The 11,591-nt window shown below is 43.3% G+C and overlaps 1 protein-coding gene across 1 annotated transcript; it reads right to left on the minus strand.

The window, feature by feature from the left end:
- Positions 1–455: 455 nt before the first annotated feature.
- Positions 456–6,952, minus strand: klf6a (Kruppel like factor 6a). Its single transcript, XM_079661605.1, has 4 exons — positions 6,609–6,952; positions 4,428–5,010; positions 3,502–3,625; positions 456–3,042 (listed from the first exon to the last, which is right to left on the minus strand). Exons 1-4 carry the CDS (start codon positions 6,708–6,710, stop codon positions 2,991–2,993), a joined length of 861 nt encoding a protein of 286 aa, XP_079517731.1. The 5' UTR covers positions 6,711–6,952; the 3' UTR covers positions 456–2,990.
- Positions 6,953–11,591: the final 4,639 nt, after the last annotated feature.

The raw sequence follows: 11,591 nt of genomic DNA on the forward strand, positions 1-11,591 counted from the left end.
CGCTTTTAGAACTGAAAACACTGCAGTGAGCTTTTATAGAAACTTTTCCAGGGGGTGTTTGGGGAAAAATAAGTGTTTGCCACTGGGAGCGTCAGGTTTCTCTGTTTAGCAACCGGTTTCTGCAAAGATATAATTTGCTCGTTCGAGGGAGGGATATTTTCATGCTGGTATTTACAAGGCAGGATGAGGTGAGGACATTTGGAGCTTCTAGCAGGTAAACAAAGAATTTATATTGCACAAAGTGGAAATTCTATTTTTAAGTGATAAATTCTAAATGTCAGATATGTGCCCCCGGTGCTCACACACTGACACTAATCTCATTGTGTCAATATTACTGCAGCAGAAATGTAACAATTCATCCTCAGCACGCTGCAAACCTCCCAGATAAAGAAAAAGCCTTCACAATGATCAGGCAGAACTGAGGAGAATCAACAAATGAGACAAAGGAAGCAAGCCAAAGTCAGATAAGAATTTCTTATTATTCCAATAAAAAATACATTCATACAGAAATATAACAATTTTGCAAAACAATTTCAAATAAAAATGTCATAAAGCATAAACATAACAATTTTACAAAAGTTTTTTTTTTTTTTTTTTTATACAAAGATTCAGTTGAGAACAAAGATCTGTGTGTGTGACAGAAGAAGTTGGGGTAGTGGGATGAAGGCGAATGATGGAAAAAGATGCGAGCAAACACAGGGCTTAATCAAGGCTCAATTACCATTTGAAAAGTATTGGCTGCCGTTTGCACCGAATGGATGTTCCTTTCCTTTTTGCCCACAAAAAAAAAAAGGCACTGCCAGCACTCCCCACATCTATCGCAGCAAGCAGTTTCAACTTTGTACTCATCTTGTCTCTTTCACTCGCTGATCTGAAATCCATAAGTCGTGCTGCAACATCGAATTTCTACAGCAGTGATCTGGAGTGGGTGGCACTTTTTTCCTGAAACAGTAATAAGTATAAACCCTACAATGACTATGGTTTGGTCCCACTCCACATCCAATAACAGATCCACCTTTAACGGTGATACTGTCATTGTTTTTTTGTCCAACTTCCATGTGCACGCTTGATCTTTATCTGCTCCCCCGCCCCCCCATCGCTCGCTCCTGTGGTTTTGATAATACTGTTGCAGCTTGGCTAAAACAACGCTCCCCAGACAGGTCAATAACCAACCTACACAGTCAGCAGTCTGTGACAGATTCCATGCCAACAAAGCCTTTAGCAATTCATTACTGAGAGGCAGTACAAGGCGAGGCCTGTCCGACTGCAGCCTGTTAATTACAATAAATCTTTAGCTTTTTCTTCAGTCCCACTTGCAGAGATGGAGGGACAGAAGGGGGGGGGGGGGGGGATGATGGTGTTGGAGATGGTGGGGAGGGAGACTGCGAAAAAGGAGCAGCACTGCACACATTTGTTTCTCTAGTCTGGTTGTTTTGTACCTTCGAGCTGTGTGTGATGGACTAGACTACAAACTACACAGTAGCTTTTAATAAATGAATTTAAGTGATCTAAACATATTTACACGTTCTGACTTGATTGAATGTGATAACTGGCGTTCCGACTCGAAAAGTGCTTTTATCTGAAGATTTCTTTTTAGCAACGCGATTAATGGTCAGAACAGATGCGGACAGCGGTCATTAAACACAAAGAGGTGCGAGTTAATGCGTAATTGAGCCTTGATCAAGCTTTTCAAATCACCCATATAACAAATGTGACTTCCACGGGGAGCAAAACCACCGCTACCACAGGGCTAAGTCACTTGCATAAGGCACCATTAAGGTCAACAGTGCATTATTATGAAAAAAGTAAATCAAAATTACTCCTCAAGGCATAGGATGAATGAGAGAATGAGTAAGCAGTGGTGAAGTCTCCAGCCGGATGAAGAAACGGATGAAAGAATAAAAGAAGAGGGAAATCATCAAGGCTTTATGTACAATATTGTAACATTTAACCGTCCGCACTTTAGCTGCACTTTTATTCAAACTATTTGCAGTCCTGATTACAGTGGAAACATGAAATGAACAAACCCTAGAACCATGCAACACCTGTCTATGATACTGAAGTTATAGTATAGTTGTGTTATAACTCTAAGCACACAGCTTATACAATTGGACTACAAATAGAGCTTTGTAGCTTGTAAAAAAATAATAAACCAGGCTACATAACACATTGCACATTTAGTAGCTGCACCAAAAACACCAAAAAAGCTCCTGTCATACAGTGACCGGGTGGGGGGGGGGGGTGTTTTGGGTCACTGACCAGAAGGGGGACACGTCCTCCTTCTATAAAGTCAAACCCAAGGCGTCAAAAGCTTTGAAAGCTTCCGAGACCCCCCCCCCCCCCCCTCCCCCCCTCTTGGTGCCAGACAGACAGGCAGGAACTTCCACCCTGCCCCATCCTCACACTGCCACCGGGGAAACACAAATTCCCCCCAGAAACCCATTCAGTCCACAGCAACATCGGTGCCAGCCCCGCACCATCCATCAATCCAACTCCAAAAAAAAAAAACTCCTCTCCTCTTCCTCTCCTCTCAGGGGGGCCAGTCAGCCGATCTCAGACATTCACAGTGCACACATGCTTACCTCAGACAGTTTTGTAAAGTACCAGTGTATCTGCTGTCCGGGAGATGTCCCCCAAAAACATCATGCACCATACATACAGATCATTCACTCTTTGTTTGTGTGTGTCTTTTAACTTTTTTTTTTTTTTGTCTTTTTTGTGTGTGTCCTTCTCAAAAAAAATGTCTTCCCCATCTATGATTTTGTCCTTTTTCGTTGCAACAGACAACCTTTCAGAGCGCCTTTCTCCAAAGAGAGGTCCCGGAGGCACTGGGTTTCAGTATGGTGCAAAACGGCATGCTTTGGCTGGAACACACTCCCGCCACTCTGCTCTGGGACAGTTCAACCAAGAGACTGGTCGGGAGACGACATTTGTTTTTTTTCTTTCCAAACTTTCCCCTTTTTTCCGCCTTGGTTGGAGCTTGCCCTTCTCTAGACGTGCCTCTTCATGTGAAGAGCCAGATGATCGGACCTGGAGAAACATCTGTGGAGGAAGGGGAGAAGCAAGTCAGTATCAATACAAAAGATACTGAAACAGGTTTTGTGCTCCAGTGATTACCAATAGATAAGAATTTGAGCCTTTAGATCACATGCTTTGTCATAATGGAAGCATGAAATTCCTTCTGAGAACAGGCCAGAATGACCTCCTTCAAACAAAGCATGCAATTGAGACACTTTGTAGATGATCTCAAACCTAGTTTTGCAATGTCTTAGCTAACATTCACACCAAGGCTTATACTGGCGGATTTATCCATGTAGCTTTAATGCTTAGCTACCTGAATAAAATGCATCAGTGCTTCCGTTCTTTAAAGACATGCATTATTATCTAGATGAGGCAAGAATAGGAGATCACATCAGGAGAAATGTGGTGCATGCCTCAGCTCTGTGTTAAAGGCTTATCAGAAGTCTAGTGACGTTCCTTCAGACAAAGTGGCTGGCTTACCTGTCACAGTGACTGCATTTAAATGGCTTGGCCCCGGTGTGCTTCCTGAAGTGCCTGGTCAACTCGTCGCTTCGTGCAAAACGCCACTCACAGCCCTCCCATGAACACCTGTAAGGTTTCTCACCTGCAGGACAAACATTAGGGGCGATTAACTCAGCTCAAACACAAAAGGAATGTTTTTTTATCCTGCTCAGGCTGTGATTGGTCGACTCTGCGCTGTTGTCATTCAAATTCATTCAGATCAATCAGTGCGGGGCCAGGGCAGATGACATAAGTGCTGACAAGTCACTTGAGACCCGGATTCCACAGAACCGGTTTGATCACTAGCTGTGTTTTGTCGACCACCTGAAACATGCTAAGAATGCTAATAGTGATGCTGCGTAGGCGAACATGTGAAATGTATAAAATGAAGTCAAAAAGACACACGTGCAATTTCACGCTTTTAATCAAAAATAAGAAACGCTCAAATGACCATTCAAAGCCCTTCCAGCTCGGTGCCCCCTGGCTCCTCACCCCTTTCCCATGGTGAAACTCAATCTGTTTTCAAGTCCTTTTATCTCCCATGTGCAACCCCTCCCCCCTGTTCGCTCGCTCCCTCCCTCCCTCCCTCCCTCGCTCACTCACTCACTCAGTCAGTCACATTCCAGATAGATTAGGTCACAGTTTAGGTATCCAGCCATGCAGAGCTAATACTCGCAGCGCTCCAGCTGAGGGCACCATGCAATGTGGACCTTTAATTACATTGCACAATGGACGGACAATGACGTTAAGGTGGAAGACTGAATTAAAAGCACTTCCGCCATCCGCTGTTTTAAACACTATGAATGAATTGGCTTGAGAACAGCTGAGCAGACCCTTCTGTTTACATTCATCACACGTGGTCATGATGTTGGTAACCTAGGGTTGGATAGGAGCTTGGATCTCACCTGTATGAGTGCGCTGGTGTGCTTTTAGGTGGGAGCTCTTTGTGTAAACCTTACGACAGCCGTTGAAGTGACACCTGTGCACTCGCCTCCTGCCGTCTGGGGACGCGTCCCCGCAACTGAGTCCCGTCTTTTCCGTACTCTTTGCCACCCCGCCGGTCCTGATTTTGCCCGGCAAGTGCGCCTCGGCATGTGTGTTGACCCAGCCGTTAGTCACGACACTGGGCTCCGAGTTGGCCTCCGGAGAGGACGGGGGAGTGCTTATGATGGATGGGCTAAAAGGTCCAGAGCCAACCAAGACAGAGCCCAGAGGGTTGGAGGTAAAGCTGTGTGTGGGCGAGAGCTCCTCAGAGCTGTCTGAAGCTTCGCTGCTGGCGTCAGAATTCACACTGTTGGTGTCCAAGATTTGGCTGTCCTGATTGTCCTCGTCCTGGGCCGCGGGCAGCTTTGGGTCGGACTCGGCCTTGGCCTTGTCCCCGCAGACCAAGATCAACTTGCTCCAGAGGTCCTCCTGGCTGTCGAACTTGAGTTCTGCCGTGGAGACGTAAGGCTCGCTCTGAAGGTAGCGCTCCAACTCCAAGCATGTCTGGTCGAATGAGAAGATTGAAAAAAAACGAGTTACAACAAACCCTAAAGAGAGGATTTTCATTCACACCAGCAAATTGCTTCTGTGTGGGAAACCCTTCTAAATGATGCATGTGCACATACCCAAAATGCCTAGTGTGGTGTAATATTTGTTAAGTGCTTACAGCAGGAAACATTAAACAGGAAATAGTAGCAATTACAGCACTTATCGTTAGTGTACTCTTAGGCTCATACTTGTAATGAGCAGGTTTAGATATAACAGCTGTTAAGATTAATGGATGGAAAGATAATCAATCGTTTTAAAGCAAAAAAGCCAAATATTCGCTGGTTTCAGCTTCTCAAAAGAAGATTCGGCTGCTTGTTTGCATTCATTTAATGTTTAATGACATTATCTTTGGTTTTGATTGTTTCTGATAAAATAAAATAAAACACATTATCTTGGGTTTATATGAATCAACTCGAAAATAAATGTAATGTATTTGCATTGCACATGCCTAGAGTCACTGATTTACTGCTTTTCATAATAAGGGCTCATCTCAAACATCACCACATGTGCCCACCCACCTCAGCTTCATGTCATGTAAGCAGACCTGATCTGTCATCCCCTCTGAACTCCAATCCTCCTGCACCTGAGTTCAGCCTAACACTAAACTTGCTTTGTCATTTCAACACTTGCATGACTCACTGAACAAATCTAAAGTCCTTTTAAGGAAGCCGCTCAACTCCCCCCCCCTCCCCTCCTTCCTCCAACATGAGCCATGCAGATGCTTTTCCTCATGCAAACCTATGACATGCAATCACATCCTTCCTCAGTGGCAGCCACTCCACAAGATATTTGACTTCAGAGGGCCATTTAAGTTGAAAAGCAAGGGGCCATTCATTAGACAGCAGCTTTGACAGGGCAGATGTAAAAGAAAATATTTCCCTCCAGGCTCCTGCAGCCCAACAACATATTTTCCAGCTGTGCTAGTGCCTACTCATGCAAGCAGGAATTGGCCCTGGCTGACATTTAATAGTGCCATGTTGTGGAGCACATTCAAATTCAAGAATGATGAGTTTTTAAGGATATTATGGCTTAGAAAAACAAATGATAAAGCTGAAACAATATCAAATGGAAAGCTGATGTTGGTTTTGAGACTGTGGCAAAACAGACCGACTGAATCATGTTGTAAAAAGTAAATCATTGGCTCATATTTAGAGCTGATCCTGAGCCAACGCGCTTCTAACATTTTGAATTAACTGCCGACGTGTTTGAAATCCTACTTCCTTCTAGTGAAACCAGCACTCATGCCCTGAAAGCAGCCAATGAAAGGAGAAGTCAAACTATAGCAAGGCAGTAAACGCAGCACGCCGCTGCTTGTATTACTCTGTGCCCATTCATCTTGGAGGAGCAGAGTCTCGACTCCAGCTGTCAGACTGACACACTGATCCACTTCAGAAAACTTCATAAGGGAACCGATCGTGAAATATCGCGTCAGGTGAAAGGATGTGCGCGGTGTTTACAACCGTTATGATGCGAGTCACTAACTTTGCGGTGTAATCTATGAAATAAAAGCAAAGCGTCTCAGTTCCGCTTCTTTGAAAATAATGTATATTCACCTGCTGCCAGTACTCCTCCAGTGACGGTAAGGCTGAGAAATAGCCCGTGTCGTGAACTATTTGAAGTTCTTGAAAGATGCTGCACATGGGTAGAACATCCATTTTCCAGAGTTGGGTTAAAAAATATTAAGCTGCAGTTAAATGTGTTGTAAAAAAACAACCGAGCGGTCCCCTGCGATGCAAGCCCGTAAAGAAGTGCTCGTTTTCAGCAGTGTTACAGCCGAGCGTCCGTCCGTCAGTCCCCCCCTTCTTCTGCTTTTTCTTCTTCTCTGCGTTCAAGGTGTTTGCAAACACTGCACTGGACTGGATGGGGAACAACTGCGCTCTGCAAACTTCCCTATTCAAACCTCCAAGCCCGCCCCCCCCCCCTAACCCCCCCTCTTACTCACGGCAGGATTACGCCTGCATCCGATGAGCCAATCAGCGTCAAGCAGCGTCAGGGCTTGCAAATGATATCACAGTCAACCAATCTGGGCAGGCCTCTGATTTAATTTGGTTCCTTCTGCGTTTTAATTGGCGCGTTTAACTTCCAGTGTCTCGCCGCTGATTGGTTGGTTATTTATAGGCATGTATATAAGCGAGTGATGGGCTCTCTGTCCGTGCAGTCTTTTCTGTCGGCGACGTGTTTCGCCACAGACAGCGCCTGTGAGCCGAAACAGTTCTATTCCTCTTCAGTGGAAAACATCTCTCTCTCTTTCTCCCTCTCTCTGTAACTTTGTCATAAGTAGCACTTGCAACACTGCTGTTTAAGGAGAGGAGTTCACCAAGCCTGTAACTGTGGTGAAGTGCATGTTGACATCAGCAACTGAATACATGTCTTGGGACACAGTGACTAATGGATGGCAGGATATTATGTGTTATCAACGCACGTATGCCTTTAGAGGAAGCATTTGCCCTCACTTCTCTCTGACTGAATTTATATAGACTTCTGCTTTAGTTCTGAAAAAGACCAGAGTTGAACTCTCTTCTAAGTAAGGGTTTCACAAGTGCATCTTGCCATTAGTTAAAAAAGCTTTTATCAGCTAATTTGTATTTAAAAGAGCATGCATCAGATTAAGATTCAAAGGAGTTCCCAGAAGTTAAAGGATTTGTTTTACCCCAGTTTAGTTATTATGATTCATGGAGAAACACATGGTGATTTCCCAAAACATCTCAGACCAGAATAATTTCTCTGCAACCTCTTCAACAACTGAACATTTATTTTCCCCTCAAATATACAAAATCAAGGGTTTAAGGAGGTTTGTTGTTTTTATTTAGAGGTAGAAAATAGAGACAAGCAAAATGTAAAAACTTTTTTTATAAACTTATTTTTTTATTGGAATTCTATGCTTGTATTGTATACTTTTGACATTACACAAAGTAATTAGAAGCATTTACACTATAGTTTAATTATACCTTACATAATTCCACTATTGTCTGGTGATACCCAGCTTTAGTCCCTCATGAATGACTCTTCATTCCAGTAACATTCCATCGCATATTTTGCAACTCTGTTACGTCATCCCAACTTATGCTAATTATTTCTTCTTTGCAGAAGTACTCACGCGCCACAGAGGCATCTCTTCCTGCTGCATTTCCATAAGTTCACAGAATGAAGTCGTACCAGAACCTGGCACACCATCGCCCGATGAGATAAACAACATTTCTACACAAGTCCCACATTGTCTCACGAGTTGCAGTATTTTCTGCTGCTGGCCCAAGCAGACAACTGAGTGTCCTTTGTGCTGCTCTCAGCTGTGAGGCCATATTTGTCACCCATAGCATCTGATTTAGTCATATGGCGATGGGATGCCTTGTGAAAGCCTGGAGCTGGCCTCAGTGGCCCTGCTGAGGAATTCCATTCTGCTTTTATGTCACTAATGGGGCTATTCATTCAGTCCCTGTAGAACTGAGTGGACACTTTGCTTTGAAGAGTCCATTTCAAAAACTTCTTCTATCACCTCAACTTATCATTGCACAATAACACTCATTATTTATGCATTTTCCAAAGTTGCCAAGGCTTACACCGTCTGTGTTTGATGAATAACAGAGTACAACGCCGGGTCCCGCCGGAGCATTAGTGGGCAGCTCGGCAGTAATCACTTCCTTCAGAAGGCCTCAGATGAAGCATTTAGAGAATGCGCGAGGTCCTGCATGGCAGCTTTTATCTTGGAGAGCCAGGTCCGCAGCTTTATCATCGTTATGTAATCCCCGCCCAGCCAGTAGCCACAGGAAAGAGCAATTCCAGGATGACCCATTTTAATGCATCACTGTCAACTCAATTAGTGAGTTGTTCCAAGGGGTTTTTCTGGGCAACCTAGGTGCTCTGGAGACCAGCTCTTGTATGGTTTTCCATAATGTGTACAGGGAATATTTAAAGACCAAGGCTATTCCCCAGAGTTCATCATCCTCTATGGACGCTTTACAGGAGCTGAAACGGAAAAGATTAGCAGAGAACTTGATGCTCGGAAGAATAATCGTCAACTATTTTGGTAATCATTTAAATTAGGCAAACAAAATCCAATATTTCACAGGTATTGTTGCTTTCATTTGTCATACATTTGAGTAAATTATTGAGTGCTGTTGGTTGGAGATAAGTAGAAATCTGCTTAATTAAAAAGAAATGCAATGGTCTTAATTGAATAGGGCTAGGACTCAGGTGCATTTTGTTTTGTTTGCAGAGTAAAACAACTTCAAATACAACAAAATACAAGTTGTAAAGCTAAGAAACAAAAGTCCTTAGAGGGTTATAGAAGGAATCTCCACTCAATAAGCATTAACACAATTCTAAGAAGGCAATGAAGGTTTGTTTAATCCACTTTAACAAAAATAGGTACACCATAGTTACACATTTGGGGCGAAGTTTGGTACATAACAAGAGTATACTTAACAGTGCCAATGGTGCATAATGACATGGTATTTTTTTAATGTATTTGCCTGTAAGTGTCATAGAAAAGAAGCAGAGTCAGATTTATTGCCTAACAATGTATAAGCAGAGATGACGGACTCAGATTTAAACGCCCGCTCTTTATTTCCCTGCTTACCATCAGAAGGCCAGTTAGCAATGAGGTACAGCGTTGTTGATAGAGATGCATCGCTCTCCGCGGGTGCCACTGAAAATTTGTCCAAGCTTAAATAAAATGAGAATAAAAATAATTGATTGGAAATCAATGCACATACATCATTCACTCTTTTGTTAAAAGGAGAAATGGAAGGGAAGAGCGGGGTGGGGGGAGAGCTCCTGGAAAATCGATATTCATTCCAATCATAAATCAGAATTGAGTCAGCGCTCGCGGGGAGGGGAGATAATCATTGGCCTGGTTTTGGATTACATACTCCACAGGGCTGAGGCTTGTCCGGCCTGCAAATGTGTTTAGTTTTGTCACAATCCCCCAGCCGCTAAATTTCTCGTCCCACACACACAAACGTGAACGGTGAGATCCTCTCATTGAAATGCATTGATGGTAACGTGCGTTGTTGGCCTTATGTGCCGCTGTCAAGCCACGTCTGGGGACAGATCAACATGTGTGTACAATGGGTCGCGTGGTGTCAGCTCCATCAGGCCGTCATTGAGGAGCCTCTGCCTCCCAGCAGCTCTTGACCTTGAGGATGAAGAGTGGGTCCCGTGTGTGTGTGTGTGTGTGTGTGTGTGTGTGTGTGTGTGTGTGTGTGTGTGTGTGTGTGTGTGTGTGTGTGTGTTTTAGCTGCGGACCTGCATGGGACACAGCAATCAGTCAGGACGCTCTTGTGGTGTTTGGTGATGGAGGTGTGCGAATTGGTTTGTGCGCTTGCATTCAGAACACACCAATATATCAGTTTGTGGAAATCAATACGGTCTACCTGCGATATGACGGAGGTTCTTCCCTCATCACTGCTACACACACTTTGGCACACAGTGGAAAAGCTTCAACACTTTTCTTTCCCTCTTTAGTTAAGGCAGACAAGCCTTGGCTATTAAGCTTTAAAGAGTGCCATTATAAGTTTATGCATGTTTGTTTATTAATAAGGGGACAGTACACGTTAATCCCATATTATTCAACACTGACCTTTTGAATACATGCATTTAAATATGCTGAGGTCAGCTCAACATAATTAAAAACAGACCATCACAATTCATATTTAAACGACTATCGACTAGCGACAATGACTCCTTCCAGTGCCATAGTGACTTTGAGATTTTCAAATATCTCAGCATCTTAACAATTTGGTTTTGATATTGTCGTCCATTGTGGTTGACTTGTCGGAAGTTGCTGTCATAATATCCATAATATGTCATACTTTATGCCATCATCAGGTCAAAGTAGTGACTTTGGTTTATCAGTTAATGTCTGCAGCACTAATGTTTTATTTCTCATCAACCTTAGCTGTACTCTGTTTTTAGTCCTCTTATTGAGGTACAACGACATTTAAAGTGAGATTCCCATGTTTTATTTTCAAGCAGGATAGGTTATATATAAATACTGTTAAATATCAAAACGGTCAATCCGCACAGCCGGAATTCAATCCCTGTAAGGTCTTGATGTCACAACAACACAATTTATTGGTAGTAACAAGTGCCGCTATTGTGATGTTAAAGTGGTTCCTTGGCTGCAATTGACGGTGTTGAGATCATTCTGTAAACCTCAGATTCATACTTTATGACTTTGAAACCCATAAATGCAATGAATCAATTATAAAATCCAAAAAGATTATGCATTTGGATTAAAGATATAATGGAAGCCCTCCTTGTTATGCCTTGGGAAATGTAAAACGGCAGCATCAGAACCATTTAAAATGAACTGCGATGCACTTTGAGTGTATGTAACCATGTGTATGGTGGTGGTGTTGTGACAACAGAAAATTACCAGTGAGCATGGAGGCTGTGTCATATGGCCTTGAGGTTATCACTCAAGTGAATGGCAACAGAGTCGGTGTCTCTTATCTGCAGAGACACTCTCGTTGCCCTCAGGAGTTTCTCTCCGTTCAAATGAAACAAATAGTCATTTCTGGAAAAACAAACAGTGT

Source organism: Notothenia rossii, assembly GCF_949606895.1.
Source record: "Notothenia rossii genome assembly, chromosome: 12".
NCBI lineage: Eukaryota > Metazoa > Chordata > Actinopteri > Perciformes > Nototheniidae > Notothenia > Notothenia rossii.